This window comes from Ovis canadensis, chromosome 9, assembly GCF_042477335.2.
Source record: "Ovis canadensis isolate MfBH-ARS-UI-01 breed Bighorn chromosome 9, ARS-UI_OviCan_v2, whole genome shotgun sequence".
NCBI lineage: Eukaryota > Metazoa > Chordata > Mammalia > Artiodactyla > Bovidae > Ovis > Ovis canadensis.
The window spans coordinates 39,640,675-39,666,400 of NC_091253.1; the positions used below are offsets into that span (position 1 = coordinate 39,640,675).

The window sequence follows — 25,726 nt, forward strand, 5'->3', positions numbered from 1 at the left end:
CTAAGCTACCAGAGAATTCTCACACGTCCTGGTCCGTGAATCTGAGCCGACTAGCTTGAGGGTGAGCCGTTTCTCTTTGCTTTGGTCTGTACTTTTCTCCATTTTAAAAACGATGTGGGGGGCGGAGGGAAGGAAGGAGGTGGGGAGGGGCCATTTTCCCCAAAGCCTGGGTCCCTCGCTGCGGGGCTGGTTCCCATTGAAGCTGTCGGGATTTGACAACAGCTTGAAAAGAAAGCCCTTCAGAAGAGTGACTCGTGAGAAGGCAAAGGAGGGCTTTCGAGAGCAGAGGGTGGCTTGGTCTTGAACGGCAGTTCCAAGTGAGGTTGAACCGAACTTTCGGTGTCCGACGGTGGAGGGGCGGCTTTTGGCCGAATAGGAGGCAAGTGGAGGCGGGGCGGCAATTGACAGGAGGTGGGGCTTCGGGCTAGAACCAAGAAAAGTCTCAGGAAGGCGGGGCTTCTATTGACAGTGGGTGGGGCTCCCGCTGAATGGGGCGGGGCTTGGGTAATATTGCCACCAAATGGAGCTCTTGATGACAAGGGGCGTTTCTCGCGATCCAGCGGTGACACTAGGAAGGCGGAGCGCCCAGGGGGCGGGGCCACAACTGGCAGAAGGCGAGGTGCCTTCTGGATTGACCTGAATGAAGACCAGGCTTCTGCCAATAGCAGGCGGAGCTATCACCGGCAAGGGGGCGGGGCCGCTTCAAGACCTGGGGAAGGCGGGGCTTCTGTTGACAGAGGGTGGAGCTTCCGTAGACGGGGGCGGGGCTTCTGTTGACAGAGGGGCGGGGCGGCTCCCTACCTCCAGCCGTGCGCCAATCCTGGGGGCAGAGACCCGGGTCGAACCCCAGGGGAGCAGCAGGGTCCCAGGGTAGGGACCCAGGCGCGGAGCGGGGTGGGGGCGCGCGGAGGGTGCGCGCGCGGGAGGGCCCCGCCTCGGCCGGCTCTTCCCCTCCCCCTCCCGCCCCCGGTCGGCTGCTGGGGCGCGCGCCTCGCCTCGCACCCCCACCCCCGACTCTCTGCGCTCCGCCGGGTCCGCCGCGCTGCCGAAGCCGTGAGCCGGCCCACCGAGCGGTTCCGGGTATAGGGTTCACAGGTCAGAGTTGACTCCCTGAAAAGTGCAGCCGGTTTGAAATGCAAGATGGCGGCGGCGGGGCTCTGAGAGGCGCGGCGGCTCCTGCAGGTAGCGGCCCGAGCGGGCTCCGCGACGAGCGGCCCAGGGAGTCCGGGGCTACGGGTGGGAACCAGCAGCGCAGAGCTCGCGGCCGGCGAGGCGGGCCGGGAAGGCGAGCGGCACGCGGGCAGGACGGAGGAGGGCGGCCCCGGGGCAGAGCCCCCGGGGGGCTGAGCGCGCTCTGCGCGGCGGATGGCAGGACGGACCAGCGCGGGGCGTCCGACGGGCAAGGACCGGGCCTGCCTGGGCCGGGATCGCTGTCGGGGGACAGACCCCGAGCTTCCTTTGCGTTCTCGGGGTCTTTGCGGCCGTGGAAGGAGCTGGGGGTGGGCTCTGTAAGGAAAAATCTCAGCCCGCCTGCCTACGAGAGGACTGAGCAACTTGGGATTGAGTGAGAACGGGGTCTCCTTAGAAGAGGGGCAGGCGCCGCAGGAATGGACCACGCCAGCAGTGTTGAGGATCCTAGGGGAGGGAGATCGGGAGTCCTGACCTGCTGGGGCATGTGGCCTCGTAGGGACTCATTCTCCCTGAGAGAAGAGATTCTCTTGCTGGAGCTGGGCGCACTGGCACTGGGGTTGGAGCAAAAAAAAACCCTTCGGGGAGAGACTGTACCCCACTTCAGGGAAGGCTGGGCATCCATTTCAGGGCAAGACTCAGAGTTGAGTCCTTAGCTATATTATGTTTTGAAGAAGCCCTGGGACTTAAGGAGAAGTTGATGAAAGAGAATGGAAATGTTATCCGTCCCTTTCAGGAGGGAGACTGGGAAGCTGACCAGGGACTGCTGCGAGCCTTAGGGCCTGAAGGGAACAAGCTCCTGACCTTTGCGGGGAATGAGAGGCTAGGAAAGAGCTCCGAGAGGAAGGGGGTCAAATGGCAGGAAAGAAGAGCCCTGGTGGATGCCCTTTCCCTGTGTATTTACACCAAAGTTCTAGAGAAAGGGACTTAAAATTCTTTGTTCCAATACATCTCTCCCCATCTCTCTGTGGGTAACAGGGAAAAGCAGAACCCCGAGAAGAAAAAGGTTCCATTGCATATCCTTAGTTTAGGTTAGGGAAGGATCAAACTCTCTGGCAGGGCTTCAGTGAGAGATTCGGGATAGGAGGATTAAGAAGCGGGAAAGGGGATGGATAGAGGAGGGATGTGGGGAAGAGATTGGGCAGAGCGGGAATGCCACAGCGCTTTTCTGTCATCTCACTCCAGCTGTAAAGAAAAACATGAGAAGGGGCTCATCTTTGCTGGGAGAAAACATGTCTGGAACACTACTGATAGAGAATTTGTATGTAACATGTTTAAGTTGGGATTCCATGTAACGTGAAAGGAAGAGGCAGTTCTTCTGGAGAATGAGTGTTTATCTGAAAAGGGAAAACCAGGATTGAGAAACAGAGTGGTTCCCAGTGAGGGAGGGAGAAGCAGCTTCATCCCAGGAACAGTGACTGTTTTGTTGGGTTGGAGTGTTTGTGTGTGCCTAACCTGCAGGCACGCACCTTAAGATTCGCTGGTATTGATCATTGTTTCTCAGTCTTTGTCTGAAAGCTTTAACTTATATGGTGCTGTGCGAAAAAGCTGTGCCTTGCTTCTGTGCCTTGCTTCTGAAAAATTATCCTGAAAAAGTCGTTTGTTTTTATGCTAGTTGGTGAGGGTGACGGAATTTGGTTTTAACAGGGATATTGACCCTAGCACATTCTTAGATTAAAAAAAAAAAAAATGTCTTGAGTAGCAGTTCTGACTCTTGATTTTAAGCAAAAGAAATGTAAGTGCTGCCAGAAACAGTAATGTAGTGCTGTCGTAACAGGATGTAAAAGAAAAAAGGGCTTTCATGAGTATTTTTTTCTCTCAGTTTTCCCCCCCTTCCTCTAAGCATTTTAGGGCTAAGCAGACTAATTTTGTGCAAAGTAAGTTGTAAAAAACCTTGGGTCCTTTCATTATAGAATTGATAGTGTTTCATTTATCAGTAACTCTCTTTGTAGAGGAATCTCTTCAGATGGTTTCTTTAGTGATAGGATTAAAATCAGAAAAAAGAATTTTAAGATTTCTTGAACCATTCTAGTATTTTTAAAAGAGCTTTAACATCTTCAATAGAAATGTTTTTAAAAACACCTTTCAAGTATAAACTAGTTTAGAGCTGCTCATTTGGAACATTATTATTCATGTGTGCTGTTCTTTGGTTTCCCCAAGGTGCATGTAGGTCTAGTTTTATATTCAGTTCTGAACAGATTAGGCTGGGTGAACCAGAAAGGCATTGCTGCCAGATGGTTTCAAAATATGGTAAGGCTGAAAACATAAATGTTCCTGTGCTGGTGAGCTCTCCTTAGTCGACGTCACTCCAATCAAGTGAGTTGATTATCTCACTGGACTGGAGGACAGTTCATGAATGATGTCCAACTATTTCACCTTTAATGATACTTCTAAGTTCTTTTTTTCAATAAATTTGAATTCAGTTTTGCAGTTCCTTATGTTGTTTTGTTGTTATTGTTTTTGGGGGGGTTTACAGTTCTTTTGTTAGTAGGTGAGGTGGCTCACTTTGGAGCTTTTTTCCCTATTATATTTTACATTGAGACTGAAAGGAGATATTGTGACATACTATACATTTTCTTTCTTGTAATATTAAATTGGCAAAAAAAATGTGATATTTGGGACCTAGTTTGCTTTCAGTTATTGCTTTATACTTAAATAGAAGTACTCCTAAAATTACTAAAATGATTTCAAGTGTAGCTTAGGAAATAACCTTTTTATGTACATTACAGCATTATGGATTTGGACTCAAAAGACTTCTTATTTGAATATTAACAGTGTAGAAATTTCAGTGCCTAAGCTAGTTTTTAATCTAATCATATTCAATCAATTCAGGGAGATGTCCAGAAATATCTATTGCACTGTTTGTAGTAATAGTCAGTATGGCACATTAATTTGTATGTTTAAATTTTTTCTGACTTAAAATCCTTTTAAATCATTCTGTGTAATTTCAAAAGTAACTTGAATTACATTTATTTGAAGGGAGAAAACTATGGTACTAGCCTTTAATCCTTAATATTATTGTGTCCTATTGCTCAAATATAGTCATAGTGATAAGTAACAAGATTTGTATGACGGAAGCTGCTGATTTAGATTACCAATCAGGATATACACATTTGCATTTATATTTTGGAGTTTTGTATTTTATACAGTTAATTTATTTTTAAAGCAAATAGTTAGGTAAGTTTTTATGTAGGGTGCCAGGTTTTGGTCTTAAAGGGTACTTGATCTTTGCAGTTTATATAATCAGTATCCTGTAATGTATTTAAAAGTTATAAACATGGTCTTATGTACCTTTGGTCTAAACAAATAAGTGATATACTTTGGAAAAAGAAGTATGTGTGAGCAAATTAAGAATGACATTTATTCAAGGGAGTCAAAATTGAATAAATCATTTTTTATGCAGGATTTTTGTTTTCAGCTTTGAAATTTAGATTTTAAAATCATATTATCAAACCTTATCTAAAAAATTAAAACATTAAAGTAGATATATCATATACATATTTATCATTTAAAATAAAATAACTTTGTCATTAAATTTTAATGATTTAATATTTCTCTTAGTATTTCTGGCTTCCTTTTTCCCCTTCCTAAAGGTCTTTCTTTTTTTGTTGTTGTGAAGAATGCAAGGACATAGGAGTATTCTGATATTTCTAAGCACTTCACTAATAATTATGTTTTTCTTCTTTATTAAGTTTATTCCCTTTACCTTTGAATATTGTAAAAAAAAAAGTTTGTTAAAACTTGGCTGGACTTGTACTATACTTGGGGGGGTGGTGAAAAAAGAACAATTTCTCTTTTTACTATGTTAAGATTATTTATATCAAAAGCTTGTTCGTTCTATGAAACACCCCTTAAATGAGTCATATATTAATGATTCATCTTGAGGCTTAGAGAAAATATGTGTATGTTGGGGTTGAAGGCATAAATTATGCTTGATCAATGTCTACCTGTTAAAGCCAGCTTATTCTAACACTGCTTAATATGCCCAAAGCTATGAAATGGAAAATAAAATTGTTTTGTGGACTTTGTTTCAGCATTTAGGAAATTGTGTGTATGTGTGATAAGAACTCTTAGGATTCAGTCTTTTGACAACTTTCATATACATACAACAGTGTTAATTATATCTATCATGTTATACAGTATATCCTTAGTACTTACTTAATGGCTCAGCAGGTAGAGAATACACCCGTAATGCAGGAGCACAGAAGACGGGGGTTCGGTCCCTGAGTCAGGAAGATCCCCTGGAGAAGGAAATGGCAACCCACTCCAGTACTCTTTGCTGGAGAATTCCATGGACAGAAGAGCCTGACAGGCCACAGTCCATGGAATCGAAAAGAGTAAGACGCCACTGAGTACATGGCACATTTTAAAACTGCAAGATTGTAGATTTTGACCACCTTCATCCAATTCCCCTCCCTGAGTTCCCTACCCTGACTCAACAACCACAAATCTGATCTTTTTTTCTATGGGTTTGTTTGTTTTTTGAAGTATAACTGACCCAGAACACTGTGCCAATCTCCAAATTTAGCAAAATTGAAACAAAGACTTTCTTTGTTATATAACTCAAAAGTTATTACCCTAAATAAGAGTCATAAAAAGTCTAATTTGTATGTATACCATGTGCCAGCAAATATTCCAGGCACTTTACATGTATTATTCCTTTCAATGCCTACAGCACCCCTATTAAGTAGATAATATCATTACTCCCATTTTACAGATAAGGGGGCTATGCCACAGAGGGGCTAAGTGGCTTATCTAAGATCACACAGCTGTTAAGTGACAGAACTGGGATTTGAATCCATGCACTCTGATTCCAAAGCCCAAATCCTTCACATTTATTTCCTGTCCATCCTCTCCTGCCGAAATAACCAATCTGTTTTATTATATAATGTATATGGTCAAGATGACTTCTTTAATTTTTGAAGTTTAATCCCAAATTTTAAAAAGATACTTTGAATTAGAGAGGTGTCCTAAAGTAATCCCAGTATCAGAAACTGAAAAAACATCAGGTAAGTATGCTTTTCATCCAGAAATACTGAGGAACTCGTTTGTTGATTCTCTGCTTGCAGTGTGCATGTCTTGGCAGCTCTTCTCAGTAGACTCTCGTTCGGTAAAACATCTTGCCATTACTGTGTGATTTAAGAACGGGTTCAAATAGGTTATCAATTTCCTATAATATGATTAATAATTCATTTTGGACAGTAACCTCCCTCCTTTTGGCAGCTGTTTCCTACCCTTTCTTCTAGTCCACATCCTGTAGATGGCTGGCTAAGGAGTGTCTGAACAAGGAGACACCAGGAAATGACATTGTAGATCCTAGGCTACCAACAGCACAGGATTGCTCCACTGGGCCCACCAAGAAAATGCTCTTTTGCTTTTCATTGAAAACAGTGTAACTGTTCAGCCTAAGCTTTAACTTACCCTACGAGTATTTTACTAAAGGACTGGTGTGTTTACATAATTTCTTATCTTAAAAGGGCTCTTCATAAAGTTGTGTGTCATAATAGCAGGAATCAAAAAGAAAAAGTGCTGAGGGAAATCACCCTACCTAATATTCATCCACTGTGGTTTACAGAACTTCAGGGCTTAAAGAACAATAACAAAAATCCTTCAACTCTTCAAAAGCATGATTTACTGTTATTTAATATGACAAACAATGATAGTTTTTATTTAATTCTCCTGATTGGTTTACCTACTCTGAGTATTACCACAGCATTTTTAGACACAAATCTGAGTTTTCAGAGAATGATTTTCAGTTTGTACCATCTAACGTTTCATAATGCGCTGATTGAAAAACCATTTAGCAGTAACTTTCTTGCAAAAACAAACACCAGTCATTGTATCAGATATACCATATGTTTAGGAGTGGGGTACCACTAGTTTATTTAAGTAGTATTGGCTTGTTCCCAGCATTAATGATCCATTCCACTTATTACATAGTAAATTAGGATACAAATATAAGCCTAGTGAGGCTTATACATAAACATATAAACACACAACTTCTCCTACCTCTTAGTTTAACTAAGTTGTCTTTCATAACTTGTGTGGTTAATTTTTTACAATTCTCAATTTCTTCATCTCAGCTTTCATATTATACCCTGCATATAGTCACATTTTGAATGTTTTTTTTTCACATTTTGAAAATCTATATTGAAATTGTGACTTGGTTGTTTTATAAACTAGTCCATTCTAAAGGAGATTAGTCCTGGGTGTTCTTTGGAAGGAATGATGCTAAAGCTGAAACTCCAGTACTTTGGCCACCTCATGCGAAGAGTTGACTCATTGGGAAAGACTCTGATGCTGGGAGGGATTGGGGGCAGGAGGAGAAGGGGACGACAGAGGATGAGATGGCTGGATGGCATCACCGACTCGATGGACGTGAGTTTGAGTGAACTCTGGGAGTTGGTGATGGACAGGGAGGCCTGGCGTGCTGCAATTCATGGGGTCACAGAGTTGAACACAACTGAGCAACTGAACTGAAAGATATTTTTAAGTTTTCAGTTTCACATATCTTACTGAGTTTGGCATTTTGATGATTCTTTTAAAATTTCTATGAGGAAATGAATTTTTTAAAGTTATATTTACTTTTTAAAAACCAAGGCATAGGATTAAAGTTTCCTAATAAGACTGAATCATATCTAGAATAGTAAAGTGATATTACTTTTTTTGTAGGTGATGGCAGATAGGTACTTTGGACCTGTTGGTAATGATGGCCTGAGCTAAACACCTCCTAATTTGAAGGGACACCCTTCCGTGTCAAAGAACAGAATGGGGAGGAGACTGTGGCAGGTATGTGTTCCATCCTTCTGTTGTGGTAAAACTTGGAGACAGAATGTGCTCAGCTAATATAGTGATACTATATTTGGCTAAAGTCTTAAAAGATTTCCTTTAAAAAGCAGCAGATACATTCTTAACTCTTTTTTAAGAAATGTACTTTCAAACTTTAAAAATGTAGGAGGAGTATTGGCTGGTTTAATTTGAAAGGAAACAGCATCACACTTCTTAATAAATCTTTGTGGTATATTTAGAAGTGATTTTTCAATTAACATTTGCTGAAATCCATTGTGTACCAGGCACTGGACCTGTGGTAATCACAGTGGTAAACCAGACAAATGAAGGTCAGGAGGGTAGAGACCTTTTGTGTGGGGAGATTTATCTAGAAATTTTACTGTTCTTTTTCTATATCCAGAAAAATGCTTCAAGACTTCAAGAACAGTTCCTGAAAACACATTTGCAGTATACAGATCTCTAATAATAGTTAATTACAATGATAAAATTTAAGATATTAATAATTAAATACTTTGATTTAGGTTAAGCATACCACTATTTAAATATATTTGTACATAATTACTTTTATATTTTACTTACTCGATATAAATTGGCTTTTTGAGAAGAATTAGATTTCATACTATGCTATTGAAATACTTATACTTTAGTCCAGTTATTGCAGATGATTCCAGAAAGTACTAGGAAAGATTCCATAACTATTAATGCGGTGGTTCACTTTCATTTTTGTGTTTTTTTATAAGTTGATATTACCAGTACGAATTACTATTATCCTTCAGATTGAATTATTGTATCCGGAGTGAAATAGGTAGCAGTTACTTTATTTTGCAAATGGGAAAGATAATGGACAGATGAATGACTTTTCAGCCTTTCAGTGATAATGTCACTTGGAATCAAGAATAGCATTCCTGTGTTAGACTTCTGTGAAGGATTTAATACACTACCTTGAGAAAAGTAGGGGGAAATTACTTTCAGCCTAAAATAACTTTTGGATCATATCCGCAAACTTTAGTAATAAAGATAAGATATTTCATTATATGACTAGTTTGTGTTTCACCATCGAATTATGTTACATGCTTAACCTACATGCCCGCAGAAGGCACACCACCAGGATGTTAGTGGCCTAAAGATCTTTCAAAAAAGCATTTCACTCCTCAAATCTGGGGTCAGAGCTTGCCTGGAGAAGTCTGTCCAACTTAAAGGCTTTTAATCTTTAGCGGCATTAAAGTCAGCTTTCTCAGGTAGAAAAAACAGGTAGAGAGGATAGAGTTTCTAAGCCTCTAAGCTTCAATTAGTATTAGCAAAGGGATCTTCTGAAATTAGATTATCTTTGGCCACAGTTTCTTAGATGTTGTTACTTGGATCACATTCACTCCTGTCTGTATTCACCTCAGTACTTGAATTTGTATTATCTTGAGACCATTTTTGGCAATTTTATTGAAACTTGTCTCTCAGGTAATGATTCCAGCTTACAGTAATTTACAAACTCTTGTTGTGGGTACAAATTTGGGTTGTCAGATTTCTCACTTAATTTTTTCTAAGAACTTGACTGTTATTTCTAAATATTTTAACATTAACGCTTTGAAAAATACCTCTACTATGTAAAGACCAAAAAAAATTGTAATTAAGAAAAGTATCCTCTTGGATACCTCTTTAAAAAAAAGTGGTAGATATCCTTGTTTTCATTTGGAGTCATTATTCTTTGTTCCTACCATTATTTCAGGCATTCTGTGATTTTGGTAGATTTGTAACTTTTAGTTTGAATACAAACACGTAGAAGTAAGTATTTTCAGCTGGCTAAACAGAACTCTGACTCACAGAGGGAGAAGTGAAACTAAATTGAATACAGAGTCCTAAGAGTTCTCAGTGTATGTACGAATACAGATTTCAAAGGATTCTCAGTTTGTGTATTTTAGCGGCCTTAAAAACGGTTTATTTAGTTGGTAGTAGGTCAAAACTAACATGATACTTAAAAATTATAGTTATCTTCTAAAATCTTCCAAATGTTCTTATTTGACCCAGAATTGGCATAAAAAACAAAGTCTGTTTTTCTAAACATAAAATCTTACCAAAATAACATGCTTTTGTGGCTAACTAGGCCAATAAACTGTTAATCATTTAATTTAAAGTACAAGACAGCCAAAATATAGAGGCCTAGAAATTCAGTGTAGCTATGGCCCTGTATAATTATAAAATTTTTAATGACTTTTTTTTGTGCTAAGCATACAGTTCAAAACAATCCATTAACTTTTTAGAGTGTATTACATTGAGAACCTGTTTTTAAGTCTCTTTTAAAATATAGAACATCATTAAAATATAGTTTTCTCTTATAGAGAAATAATGGTTCTAAGTTCAGATTTGCACTTGTCTATCTTTATAAGAAGTATGCCATTTTCTCCTGAATTCCACCACAGAACTAATTCTTTGGAATGAATCTATCACCCTTGTTTTGTTTCTATATAGTCTACAAATTTAGATGTATACTATTCATACATAAAACTGATTTGTTACAATAGAATTACAGATAAATTGGTAAATATTCATTGAACATCCATTGCTATATTTTAATAAACAGAGTGTATTATATAAGAATGTTTTTGAGCATGTTTTAATATTTTAATGACTAAAGTAATTTTGTTAGTAAGGATTTTACCAGTGAAAACGAGCTCAGTTGTTTTGTGTAGCTCCTCAGTAAATGCTTAATGAAGGAAAATTGTGTGCTATAATACAAAATATAGATATATTTTAAAGCTTTTTTCCCCCAACAAATATTAATAGGCACTGTGTTTGGCCCTGGGGGTATAGTGAAGAGCTAAACAGACATTCTTACCGATCCTGTAAGAAGAACTACTTTTAGCACTGCCCCAAAGTTTTATACTGTGATGAAATAAATTTTGTTTCCATTAAATGCTTTTCTGCAGGGAAAATTTGATGTAATTCATGAATTAAGAATCATGAATTGATTAAGGGGCATCTGACCTTCAGGAGAAGAGCCAGTATACAGAACCATGGAAATTGGCTTGGCCTAAATCTATTCTCTGGAGACTAGGGGTGCTCTTGCGGACTCTTAGAACGAGTCTGATTTCTCTACCATGGGACAGCAGCCCTCCACAATGTCTAGAATACACCTGCATGCTATACATACTCAGAGATTCCTCCTCCCTCTGAAAAAACATTTAGGTAGCACGTGTTTTTGCTTTAAAAACAGAAAGTAAATTTTGTTTCCAGCTTGAGACAAATGACCACAAAAATAGTTTAGCCTATTTGCAATTTTAAGGCCTTGAAGCTATTGTTTTGTTTTTAGAATATTTACTCATTTATTTGGCTGCTCCCAGTCTTGCAGGATCTTTAATTGTGGCATGTGGGATCTATTTCCCTGACTAGGGATCAAACCTGGGCCCCCTGTGTTGGGAACATGGAGTCTTAGCCACTGGACCACCAAGGAAGTCCCTGTTTGTTGTATTTTCTAATCAAGCAATGTCATAACACTATTAAAGAAAACGTAAATACCACACACACCATAAAAATTTCACCCATAATCTCATGTGAAATTTTCATTTTTTAATGTTTTCATCTAGTCTTTGTCCACCATGCATATATATTCTCCCATAGTTATTTTATAGTCAGTATGCAGATTTTGTTCTGATTATTAAAAATTTAATAGTAAATGGATACTTTGCTGTATTCTTTACTTTTTTGAATATCATTTTTAATGGCAGTATAATTAATTTGATTGTTTTTTAACATCTTTCTCTCCTGAAAGGTTAACTGAAAATGGTGTTCAAACATAATTATATTTACAGTGCTATATGCATATAGTGCATAATTTTTTTCTTTTATGGGCAGATTTCACTTTAATTATGTTTTAGCTGCAGAGCCACCTAGGTCCTCAGTTGTGCAACTGGACTCTAACCCTCTTTTACAGGTAAATAGTGCAAGGTTTCCCAAATTGATTTTAAGCAGTTTTGAGTTGACCTTCAAAGAGAGGATGCCTATCAGCTAATAGTGATTTCTATATGGCAGTTTTCCTGTCCCAGCCCCATTACACCGTAATGAGATGTATTGAAACCGCATCATGGCAGTTCTTACTCTGCATTTTTACCCCTTTTGCCTTTACATTCAATTTGTGTGCTTTGTCATCTGATTAAGCTGCGTGAGAGATAGAAAGAAAGAGAATAATAGTATATAAATGGTATTTATTCATTCCCCAGATAATTTTTCAGGGACTGGAACATAGCGTTAATTAGGCACCTACTGTATACTAGTGTGTGTGAAGTGTTTTTATTTGATCAGTATCTGAGGTGGGATACCTCTGTTTATTTTCTCCAGGGCAGCCTTCTCTGCTTCGTTTCTAGAAGCCTCCTGTAATGTGCTTATATAGTTCCCAGTCCCTCTTCTCATTGCATTGATCATAGTCATTCTAAGTAATTGCTTCAGCCTGTTTTCCTTGTTAACAGCTAGAACCTGGCAGACCAGAGACTATCTGTCCTGGTGGCTGCTGTAACCTAGTGCCCAACACAGCACCTGGCACATGGTTGACCTTCAACAAGTAGTTGCTCAGTGGATTTGTTGAACTGAAGAATCTTGGTTTTATAGATGAGAAAGCTGAGGTTGATATTGGGCAGCTTTTCCAGTCACCTAACTACTGAGTACAGAGGAGACTCTAAAACCTGTGGTTCTAGCCTTTACCACAAAGCCTCTGTGAATTTATTCCCTTGGGTGGGTTTCTTCTTCCATGAAGAATGGGAAGATTGTACTGAGGTCCCTGCTTCCCCTCAAATTATGACTATAAAATAAGGACCATGAGGCTGCCTTTATTTGTGCTTTGATTTATTTTTAGGTTGTATACATAATAATAGAATTGAGCCATGGGGCCAAATCTTGAGGCACTTTTGGAAATTCTCAGTCTCCCTTTAGAAATATGTTAAATAATGTATTGATTATGGTTTTGTTAGCAAAAGATGGGCAGTTTAGGAGGAAAGAGTATTTCCCACGTCTATGTAGTTGCGTATAGAAGTAACCCAGGTTGAGACAACTTAGGACACCCAAGATAATCAGATTTTTAGTCTTTTACATTACTGAGGATTTTTTTAAAGCCTTTCTTTTAAGTAACTTATTTATAGTTTTAAAATTATACATTTAATGTAAAATTTTAAAGTAAATTTAATTTGTAATTTAAAATTTTCAAATTCCTCAAAAACCAATGCTTTCAAAGGGAAAAAGCACAGCTGTATGTGTATATCATTAGGTTATAATATATGCATATTTTATTATTTTCATGACTTTAGAAAAAATACTCTGAAAATTGTATATCTGTTTCAGTTCTTACAAACTGACCTTTCTGAGCTAGTGAGCTATAAGGAAAAGAAATAAAAGTAACAACCTGGTAGCATATTCCTATATTTATACTAGATAGGATGAAAAGTAAGTTTAACCCAAGAACTACAAAACCAGAATAATAAAAGTATCTTAGCTCCTCAAGTTTCTCTTCTGTATCTCTTATTAGTAGGGGCTACTCTATTCTATCCCAGGGTGCTCCAAGCCTGTCTTTTACAGTGAAACAGCCTAAAAGGATGCATTAAATTCACTTTAGGTATCACATTTCATGGCTTAGCACTGGCAAGCTGAGGGTTTATGATGAAACTATTTATGTTTTTAAAGCAAAGGTTTCAAACACATCTCAGAACCCATCAGAGGTGAAAGCAGGGACTGTGGGGTCCATGGGATGGGGTCAGGAGTTAGTTTAGCTCCTCTACTTCTCCAATCAGATAGCTATATTCTTTGATCAGTTTTATACTTGGGCTCCTCATAGAATTTTGTTTGAAGAAAGGGCTTTCTTGCTTATAACAAAAAGTTTCAAAACCACCACTTCAAGAAATACAGTTTCGAGAAAAACTCCTGCATTAAGACTTTTAGCTCTTAATATGCCCCATCTAAATATCATCTAAGGTTCTGGGAGAATAAGTCAGAAAACAGCTTACTCCCCTGCCTTTCAGTAGTTCTCCTTAACTGTCAGAAATGTGGGTGATGCTCATTTGTTACTCTTCCACTTACTTAAAGCTATTTGAAGAAATCCATGTTTCTAATGAGAAAAAAAATGATCAAAAATAGTAGTGTTCCCTATTAAATTGAATAGGAAAGATGGAATTATCTTAGTTTATAGCAGTTAGTCAAGAAATCATTTAAATCTCAGTGATATATTTATGTTCCCTTAGAAATCAAAGATTTTTGTATAGAAAAAACAACAACACTTTAAAAAATTAATTTTATTTTGGAGTATAAAGCTTCTCTGGTGTCTCAGTGGTGAAGAATCCACCTGCAGTGCAGGAGACAGGGGTTCAGTCCCTGGGTTGGAAAGATCCCCTGGAGGAGGATATGGCAATCCACTCCAATATTCTTGCCTGGGAAATCCCATGGACAGAGGAGCCTGGCAGGCTACAGTCCATAGGGTTGTAGGAGAGTCGGATACCACTTAGCAACTAAACAATAGTTTCTTCACAATGTTGTGTTAGTTTCTGTGGTACAGCAAAGTGTATCAGCCATACATATACATATATCCCTCTTTTTTGGATTTCTTTCCCATCTAGGTCACCACAGAGTACTGAGTGGAGTTCTCTGTGCTGTATAGTATGCTCTCATTAGCTATATATTTTATACATAATATCAATAGTGTATATTTGTCAAGCCCAATTTCCCAATCCATCCTACCCCTGCCAACAATGACAGTTTTGAGAGTGGGTTTTGGACTGTTGATATTACTATTATTACTAAACTGATGCTGTTTATTTTGTAATACAGGAAATCAGAGAACAAGAGACAATTAGTCCAACTTTCTGTCTGTTGCTTGGATGTGTCAAATGGAAATGTAGTATGATTTGAATAATCCTAGTAAAAAGGACCTTAGCACCTTCAAAGGTGCAGGATATTCTCTCTTTGGACAGCTCTGTTTCCTAAAAATGTTTCTCCTTTTACTGAGTCATGGAGACCTAGTTTTGCTTTATAATCATTGACATAAACTTTTTCTCCTCAGTTCAGCTAGGACAAGGACTATGTTAGTAAATGAAAATAGTTCCTTTGTGGTAGAAAATAAGTGATACTGTTTATTGTATTCATTTTCATTTGTTTTAAACTTTAGAAGCACACCAACTTTAACCGATTTAGCATCAAAATTTTAACTATTTTGGGTGCAAAAGTATTAAAATGTATTTGTATGAAAAAATTTCTCTTTTTCTTGATGATTCAACATTTTTCTTGTGAATTTTAGCTTTGTTCCCTATAGCGATGCCTTTAGGGCATTTTGAGTTTTATAGGACTCTTTTTCTGTTCATTCTAGTTCAGGTTGGAGGTAGCATTTTGGGGGCGGGGGGGGGGGCATGCCACTCGGCTTGCAGGATCTTAGTTCCCCAACCAGGGGTTGAACCTAAGCCATGACAGTGAAAGCACTGAATCCTAACCACTAGACCACTAGGGAACCCTGTTTCAGGTTAATAAGCTTTTAGTGAGTCCTTACTGCCAGGCTTCTTTTTTCTTTTATTTTAATCAAAGATTTATTGTTTGTCTATGGCTGCACTGGGTCTTTGTTGCTGCATGCAGGCTTTCTCCAGTTGCAGTGTATGGGCTTTTCATTGCAGTAGCTTCTCCTGGTGTGGAGCATAGGCTCTAGGCGCAAGGGCTTCAGTAGCTGTGGGTCCTGGGCTCTAGAGCACAGGCTCAGTAGTTGTGGTTCTCAGGCTTAGTTGTCCTGTGGTATGTGGGATCTTCCAGGACCAGAGATTGAACCTGTGTCCCCTGCATTGGTAGGCAGGTTCTTTACCACTAAACCACGAGGGAAACCCCCTTCCAGGCTTCTGTATACCAAAGATACAGAAATGAATGAGAAGTCAGTCAAGACAACTCAGCTGAGAGAGCTAGATTGAAGGTATAAAGGAAACTGGCTCCATCCAGAGTTTCAAGAGCTTTGTTATGTCTCAGTAAAGCTATTCCTTTAAAAAAGAAAAAAATAAAGAGACTGGAGGTTTCACGACAGAAATGTAACATTCCTCTGGTACAATACAGTAAGTGATAGCCTAGAAAATAAACCGGGAAGGAGGTTGGCCCAAGCTAAGGCTGATCTATAGGACAGATCTGAGAGGTCGTCATACCCAGTGTGTGCACAAACAAGTGTCCATACACAAGGAATGGCCTGCATGGAGTCCCTGGAACAGCAATCATTTCTGCTCTGTGCCTAAGACATAAGGAAATAGGAGTCAGGAGAGAGATGGTAGAAAATTGAGGTTGCAGCCAAGCATGGAGGGAGCTACATGGGGCCTTAGAAGTCTGAACTTCATTCTTTCAGCATTAGGGACCCATTAGAAGCTTTGAGTCAGGAAGCTGATATGATTAGACATGTTTTACAAATTCTGATAGCATTGTGGAGAATGATGAAGATAATATTTCTGAAACCTTGATCATTAATATTCTACCTTTGCTGCTTTTGCCATACTTGGGCATGCTTTTGGAATGGTAAGACAGACCAGGACGAAGAACAGGGCATAACTGATGGACTGAACTCCTTATACACTTAGTGGTCATAGTTTTGAGTATCTGTGGCTGCTTCTTATAGTTTTAAAGTTCCTCCCCTGTTAACAGATTATCATTTCACATTGAGGGTGCCTGCCAAAGGAGACACTTTCTTCCCCTTCCCTTCCGATATATAGCCGGCTGGCTGAAAAATCCAAATACACACAAGCCTGCGTGTTGACCCATCAGGTACAGTATATGACCATCAGTGAGCTGGCTTGGAGACATCTGTTTTGATCCTCTGAGAAATTTTTTTCTGGTTCTAGTTTTATTCTACATCTTTACAGCTGAGCTCTCCAACAACTTCATGTAAGTGAAATAGAGCTATAATTTGTTGAAAAGATCATAACCACTCATTTTAAAACATTTTTTAATTTATCTTAATATAGGTGATTGGAGTTGTGCTTCAAAAATTTCAGCAGTTCTGCAGTATTTTATTTGCCAACCATAAGCTCTTTACTTGATTGCACCATGAAAAAGCTGCTAATGAGACTCGTTGAGCGCAAAGACAGACTTGAAGAACCAAAAGCCATTGTTTTCAAATGAAGGATACTGAACAGTTTTAAACCCCAATGCTTTTTAATCACCACTGAGATTTTCCCCCCATAACATCAGAATGGCAAGCAGGCGAAAATCTACAACACCCTGCATGGTCCTTGCCAGTGAACAGGATCCAGACCTCGAGTTGGTATCAGATTTGGACGAAGGTCCGCCCGTACTTACACCTATAGAAAACACCAGAACAGAGAGTGTCTCAAGTGATGAAGAAGTTCATGAGTCCGTGGATTCTGACAATCAGCAAAATAAAAAAGTTGAAGGTGGCTATGAATGTAAATACTGTACTTTCCAAACTCCAGATCTAAATATGTTTACTTTTCATGTGGATTCAGAACATCCCAATGTAGTGCTAAATTCATCCTATGTTTGTGTTGAATGCAATTTTCTTACCAAAAGGTATGATGCACTTTCTGAGCATAATCTGAAATATCACCCAGGAGAAGAGAATTTTAAGTTGACTATGGTAAAACGAAATAACCAGACAATCTTTGAACAAACAATAAATGATCTGACTTTTGATGGTAGTTTTGTTAAGGAGGAGAATTCAGAGCAAGCTGAGTCTACAGAAGTTTCTTCTTCAGGAATATCTATCAGTAAAACTCCTATCATGAAAATGATGAAAAATAAAGTGGAGAACAAACGGATTACAGTTCATCGTAATTCAACTGAGGATGTTCCGGAAGAGAAAGAGAATGAAATCAAACCAGACCGTGAAGAAACTGTGGAAAATCCAAGCTCTTCAGCTTCTGAATCAAATGCAAGTACTTCTGTTGTAAACAGAATCCACCCACATGCAGCCAGCACGGTTGTGGCCCCGGCAGCAGTTCTTCCTGGGTTAGCACAGGTGATCACGGCAGTATCAGCTCAGCAGAATTCCAGTTTGATTCCCAAAGTCCTAATCCCTGTTAATAGCATTCCTACCTACAATGCTGCATTGGATAACAACCCCCTTTTGCTTAACACCTACAACAAATTCCCTTATCCAACAATGTCAGAGATAACTGTTCTTTCTGCTCAAGCAAAATATACAGAGGAACAGATCAAGATATGGTTTTCAGCCCAACGTCTAAAACACGGTGTTAGCTGGACTCCCGAGGAAGTAGAGGAGGCAAGAAGGAAACAATTCAACGGAACAGTACACACTGTACCTCAGACCATAACTGTCATTCCTACCCACATCTCTGCGGGGAGTAATGGTTTACCATCCATCTTACAGACATGCCAAATAGTTGGCCAGCCAGGTCTGGTCCTCACACAAGTAGGTGGCACGAACACCTTGCCAGTAACAGCACCTATAGCCTTGACAGTGGCAGGGGTTCCAAATCAAACGAATGTACAGAAAAGTCAGGTCCCCGCTACTCAGCCAACTGCAGAAACCAAGCCAGCAACAGCAGCAGTCCCATCCTCTCAGCTGGTCAAACACGAAGCCACGTTGGCAAACCCTGATTCATTTGGCATTCGGGCTAAAAAGACTAAAGAGCAGCTGGCAGAATTAAAAGTCAGCTACCTGAAGAATCAGTTTCCCCATGATGCTGAAATTATCAGACTGATGAAAATCACAGGACTGACCAAAGGAGAGATTAAAAAATGGTTTAGTGACACAAGGTACAACCAGAGAAATTCAAAGAGTAATCAGTGCTTACATCTCAACAATGACTCCTCTGCCACTATCATCATAGACTCTAGCGATGAAACCACAGAATCCCCAGCTGTTGTGACTTCACAGCAGAAACAGTCCTGGAATCCTTTTCCCGACTTTACTCCCCAGAAGTTTAAAGAGAAGACAGCAGAGCAGCTTCGTGCCCTGCAGGCAAGTTTTCTCAACAGCTCCGTACTTACAGAAGAAGAACTAAATAGGTTAAGAGCGCAAACCAAACTCACCAGAAGGGAAATTGATGCTTGGTTTACAGAGAAGAAGAAGTCAAAAGCTTTAAAGGAAGAGAAAGTGGAAGCAGAGGAAAGCAATGCAGGTAGTTCCAAAGAAGAAGCTGGAGAAACTTCTCCCGGAGATGAATCTAGTGCACCTAAGTCAGGGAGTGCTGGCAAGATATGTAAGAAAACACCCGAGCAGCTGCACATGCTTAAGAGTGCGTTTGTCCGAACACAGTGGCCGTCTCCAGAAGAGTATGACAAGCTGGCTGAAGAAAGCGGACTTGCTAGAACAGACATAGTTAGTTGGTTTGGGGACACCCGTTATGCTTGGAAAAATGGAAACTTAAAATGGTACTACTACTATCAAAGCGCCAATTCAAGTAGCATGAATGGTCTGTCTTCTCTTAGGAAAAGGGGGAGAGGGAGACCAAAAGGCAGGGGGAGAGGAAGACCTCGTGGGCGGCCCAGAGGAGGCAAGAGAATGAACAACTGGGACCGGGGGCCGTCCCTCATCAAATTTAAAACTGGAACTGCAATACTTAAGGATTATTACCTGAAGCACAAATTTCTTAATGAGCAAGACCTCGATGAACTTGTTAACAGATCACATATGGGTTACGAGCAGGTCAGAGAATGGTTTGCCGAAAGACAGAGAAGATCGGAGTTAGGTATAGAATTATTTGAGGAAAACGAGGAGGAAGATGAAGTTATTGATGATCAGGAAGAGGAGGAAGAAGAAACAGATGACAGTGACACCTGGGAACCCCCACGACATGTGAAGCGGAAGCTTTCTAAATCAGATGACTGAAATGTAAGTTTTTAATCTGAGTGTATATTCACCGACCACATACATTTAGAACAGCCACCTTATATCTGTCATCTTCCCCTTTGACAGTGTTTTTCTAAAATAGTTTCTCTGATGCCCAATAAGAGGGCTAGGTGCCATGAGTGTAGCCCAAGGGATACATGATTATCATGTGTAGCCTGATTTTATGTTGATTATGTTTATTATATAGAGTTTAATGTTGCCTGAATTATTTTTTTTTATGTGAAATATTTTTTTGCTTTGTTCTAAGGGAAAGTTATCCATTCTCCAAGAAGGAAGATTGGTGGCGGGTTGGAGATTAGCACATACTAAAGATAACTAAAATGTATATATTTCTTGCAAGCCTCCTTCACTAAAGCTTCACTTTTTGCTTATTTAAGGAAAGAATTAAAAAATGAAAACTAAAAAGAGGGGGGAAGTATACTGAAGGAAAGACATCACAGGGGTGAGAATTGCTCAGTTTTAGGGAACTAGGTGAAAATGAGTATCTTTTTTAATGTTTTATTGCCCCCAAACTATCAGATTTTTAACTAGAGTTTAAAATGCTTTATGTGTTAAAATTACTCAATATTTTTCTATTAAAAGCCAAAGATCTGTTTTAAGCAATATATAATTTCATGTTCACTTAGGTGGCATCTGTCTTTGAAAACCGTGATATAAATTGTTTTAGAGATCAGTGGTAAATAACAGATTTGATACTAACTCAGTTGCCTAAAATGTCTTTTCATTACTTAATGTAAAACAAACCTGCCACCAGCAAAAGCACATCAATAAGTGAAAAATATCTCTCTGTAGGCATCAAAGTGCAAGAAAATGTGCTTTAAATTTAAATTTCCTTGAATTTTAATTCTATTATAGATTGGATTAATTAAAATTTCACTGTAGCTGCAAATGAGATACCTGATTTGGAATTAGAATGTCAATTCTGAATACTTTCAGAATTCAGTAGCATAGTTTGTTTCTTTTCTGCTTTCTGGTTTGACGTGTTCTAGGATAAGTCTATACTTCTTAAAAAATAGTGTAGTTGTCATGAAGTGTTTTGATCTGTCCATCAGTAGTCCAAAAGCATCTTGTTGACAGAAATCATTGCAGTATTTTCAAATAGCAGGGGAGGGAAAAAAGACCCTCCTCATATGAACATATTTACTTATTTCCATAGCCTTTTGCATCTCTACCCCATCCTCTACTTTTATGCTCTGTTCTGCACAGAATTTCCTTAATTTCCCCACACCTTCCTTCATGGTTTTATTTATTTTAACAGTTATTTATAGAGAGCTTAATAAGTACCAGGCACTATTCTTATTGCTTAGCAGTCTTTTTCCGTATTTTCTTTCATTAATAGTTTTTTTTTCAGACAGAAAAATGCATATATTTTAGAATGAATCTCATTCCAAGTTTTAGAGCATAAATGTATCCTTATGAGTCACAAGAAGTTAAGCAGTCTTGTATGGCTATATCCTGATACACCGACCTCCATTTCCTTACGTCAGAAACCTTCAGGACAGGCTTGCTTCTAACGTAGATGCAGAAAATATTTTTAACAGGCTTTTTTTTATTGCTAAACATAAGAATGTACACTCAGCCAAGATTATATCAACAGATTTGTTGCTGCAGTGAATTGTTGTTGTTGTGTTGTAGTAACCTCTGCGGTGATTTTGGAGGGAGTTAGAATCTTATTCTAAAAATAATGTGAACTTTTTTCTACAGCGTAGTTTGACCTTACTTTTAAGTTTGTGGATGGTTCTTAAATTATATATGAATATGCTAATGAACACTATGATCAGAAGATTCACACAAAGCCATGGTTTTCAAAAAAGTTGTATAATGTACATTTGCCTGACTTTTGTGGTACATACATTGGCATGCCCTGCTTTTAAAATATGCAGAAGTCTAAAACTATAAAACCCATTAATCAGCAAGTTATCATTGGCTTAACTAAATAATTTTTCATCTTATGAAATGATACACCATAAATTTCATTTAAATACTTCTTCATTTAAGTATGGTTTATTTACAAATAAAGGTAACCAAAACCTTTCCAAAATAGTTACAGGAAAAAGTGGTAAAAATATATCTCTTTTGCACAAGCTAGCCCTGTATATAAATAGAGAAGAATGTAAGAGTCTTTAGATTTCATAGTCTGTTTATTATAAATATAGTACTTATTTTACTAACCCTATAGTAAATAGGATTTACTATATATTATATCACATATATTATAATCCTATGAATTTTTTTAAATAAATTATTACATATAGGTGAAAAATGTCTATAAGCAAATCGGGTATATGCAAAACATATACACTGGAGTTGCACAGAAAATCTACTGCATTATATGTGAATAATACATGTGGCAAGTGATCTCAGGATCGATAAGCGAATACAGAGGATGCATTTTAATGGCTAATTTATGTCATTTTTGTTCCTAAAAGTAGAAAATGTTAAAATATGGTTATCTTAAAAAGTTTAGTTTTTTATTATGTTTTTCTTTTATAGCTGCCTAAAACGTTGGAGGAGAATCAATTCTTCAACTCCAGATGTCTGATTTACTGTGAATGGCCCAATCTTTGATGACATTGAAAACGTTTGGGGGCATATACAGTCTCAAAAACTAGGATCCAATACCCAAAAGAAATGGAATTCAGTGTTGTGCCAAAGTTAAACTACTGCAAATGGCAGAAGTCCTGCAATGTACATAGAACACTAATTAAAAAAACAACCTGTACAAATTCAGATTTTAATACAGTACATTTTTATTCTGATATGATGGAGACATTCTGATTCTTAGACTTTCTGAGGGAGTTTAATGACCACTAGAGCTTGTCCTCATATTTTTTTCAGCTTAATACTGTATGTCTCATAAGATGGGCCTTATTGCCTGTATTCTTTGATATGTGATTAAGCCTATAGCTTTCAGTGACCAAACATTTTACAGAGTAGAAATTGTTAGAAGCAGGAAAAAGAAAAATCTGATTTATTTCTATGTCTCATTTATCCGGCCCTGCACTAAGATTAAGAGTTGTGCATGGGTTTATATAATTTCAATGTAAGTAAAAAACTATTGACACATGTTCAATAACAAAGAGGTTTTGTGGTATCATTGGCGCTTAATGATTTCACCTTTCATTGAATACATTCATGGGTTCCACTATTACTATTTGTAATACTCCATTACTGTTTTTCATTAGAAACTGAATTAGCTTTTTTTAAAACCGAACATAATCAGTACTGAAGAAGGGAAAGAAACTGGCATAGGAATTTCAAGAGGGTGAAACTCTGAAATAAACATTGTACCAAAAATGTGAAAAGGAATCATGTAGTAAATATTAACTTACTCTTTTCTTACAATCATAGAGAAATCAGAAATGTTTGTACAGGTGTCAGATCAGAGCTTTCAAAAATTATCTTTCGGTGAAATTCTACTTTGTGTAACAGTTTCAGTGAATAAAGAAAAAAAATTCTGAACTGATCAGAATGAGTTAAAACTTAGCTCTTCACTTAAGAGTTATGGGAGTGTTAACTGTTAACTCTTGCCATTTCAGGAGACTGAAATTTCCTCCTAACTCATAAACTTTGTAAAGACCGGTGCTGTTCATTCGTGTTGAGAAGGATCCTTTTCTTTGTGACTATAGGACCATTTTTCAAAATGTGCTTTCTTCATAGAAGAAATGTTCAGTTTCATTAGCTTTGGATTTTAAGATGTTTTTCTGAATGACCAGATGTAGTGGGCTTGGCCAGTTTATTTTATCTAATTTAATGAATAATAAATATTAAGCTCTTGTTTTTACCTTAATGTTTTGTCAGCTAATGAAAATGTTATGAAAAAGCCTTGACTATGCATGCTGCTTTCATTTTTATAAACTTTTCATTTTTAACTATAGCTTTATTAGTAATTCCAAAATGCTGCAATTTAGCTGATTTCTTCACTCAGACAGCTGGCTTTGTGGGTGGCTTTTTCATACTACTGTTAACTTTTTAAAGAGAAGCAATGTAAAGACTGTAACAATTTAATGCACTAAACTGTTCTTTCTTTTACATGTTTAAAAACTTCTTAAAGCACTCTGTATTATAAAGATTAAATTGCTCCCTTTTTTAAACCATTGCCAATGTGGTCTGAGTTTTGTTTGACAATAATTTTAATGTTTTCAAAATTTGAAATGTCAAGTATTGGAAATGAAACCTTTGAATATATTTATATTATGTTTCCCTTGCAATATGTTAATTTTTATAGCTGTAAATAGCTATTAGTAATTTTCCCCGTCTCTTTTATAGACTTGGCACTTTGCTCTGATGTTTGCTAGCTTTTAAATATATTTATTTGACAGAGCAAAGAACTTTTCTCTCCTGGTTGACTGTGTCCTTGAATACAAAATAAAAAATTAGCAGTGATTAGTAGTTTTCAGTGATTTTTTTCATTTTATTAACTGAATTTTTTAACATGGTAAAATATAGTAAAATTTGCCATTGTATCCATTTTTAAGTGTACAGTTCAGTGGCATCAATTATCTACATAGTGTTGGGCAACCATTGCTACTATTTCCAGAACTTTTCATCATCCCAAACAGAACTCTGTAACTGTTAAGCAATAACTTTCCATTGCCCCCCTCCCCATAACCCCCGGTAACCTTTAATCTACTTTCTAGATTATCTATGAATTTGCCTATTCTTGATATTTCAAATAAGTGAAGTCATACAATCCTTGTCCTTTTGTGTCTGAATTATTTCATTTAGCATAGTGTTTTCTAAGTTCATTTGTATTGTAGCATATATCGGAATTTCGTTCCTTTTTAATGGCTGAATATGCCCGCAAGTGTGTGTGTGTGTGTATTCAGCTTGGGTTGTTTCCATTTTTAGCTAGAAAATTGCTGCAGTGAACATCAGCATACAACTCAGAAGACAAGTCCCTCTTTTTAGTTCTTTTGGGGACATATCTAGGAGTAGAATTGCTGAATCATATAGTAATTCACGTTTAACTTTTTGAGAAGCCATCAAAGTATTTTGTACAGTTGTTTGTAGCCATTTTACATCCCACCAGCAGTGTGCAGGGTTCTGATTTCTCAGTATCCTCACCAACACCTTTTATTTTCAGTGTTTAACATTATCGTTAGCACCATCTTAGTAGGTATGAAGTGATACCTCACTGTGGTTTTGATCTGCATCTCTCTAATGACTAATGATACTGAGCCCCTTTTATGTGGTCATTGATCATTTGTATATCTTCTTTGGAAAAATGTCTATTTGAGTCCTTGGCTAAGTTTTTAATTGGGCTACCTTTTTGTTGTTGAGTTTTAGAAGTTTTTCATATATTCTCGATGTCACACTCTTATCAGATACACGATTCGTGAATACAGCCAGTCCTCACTCACAGATTCTGTATGTGCAAGTTTGACTACTCATTAAAATGTAATTGTGACCCCTGAATCTATTCATGGCAGGTTTGTGCCCATTCATGTGCTTGTCCACAGTAGCAAAGAATTTGAGTTGTCCCCTGTGTATGTTCCCAGCTGAGGTCAAAAAAGGGAATGCTTTGCCTCTTATTTTAGCTCTCAGACTGTAAAGAACCATCCTTTTTGTAATCTGTTTAGTGCCACTTTTAAGATATTTCGTGTTTCTTTGTTGGTAATTTCACTGTTTAAAATGACCCCCAAGTGTATTGCCAAAGTGTTTTCCAGCATCACCGAATGCAAGAAAAGTTGTGACATGCATTGTGGAGAAAAATGTGTGTTAGACAAGCCTCATCCAGACACAAGGAATATGCTGTTGAACTTTAATTAATAACCAATATATATATATATCAATATATATTAAATAAGGTGTCTTTCACAATGAATAACCAATATATATGAATATATATTAAATAAGGATATATATTAAATAAGGTGTCTTTCACATTAATGAATAACCAATATATATCAATATATATTAAATAAGGTTCTT

General features: G+C 38.0%; 1 protein-coding gene across 1 annotated transcript; it reads left to right on the top strand.

The window, feature by feature from the left end:
• The first annotated feature begins 735 nt into the window (after positions 1-735).
• On the top strand, positions 736-23,891 carry ZHX1 (zinc fingers and homeoboxes 1). Its single transcript, XM_069599941.1, has 4 exons — positions 736-1,182; positions 7,861-7,977; positions 16,923-19,774; positions 22,286-23,891. The coding sequence occupies exon 3, from the start codon at positions 17,150-17,152 to the stop codon at positions 19,769-19,771; it is 2,622 nt and encodes an 873-aa protein (XP_069456042.1). The 5' UTR covers positions 736-1,182; positions 7,861-7,977; positions 16,923-17,149; the 3' UTR covers positions 19,772-19,774; positions 22,286-23,891.
• Positions 23,892-25,726: the final 1,835 nt, after the last annotated feature.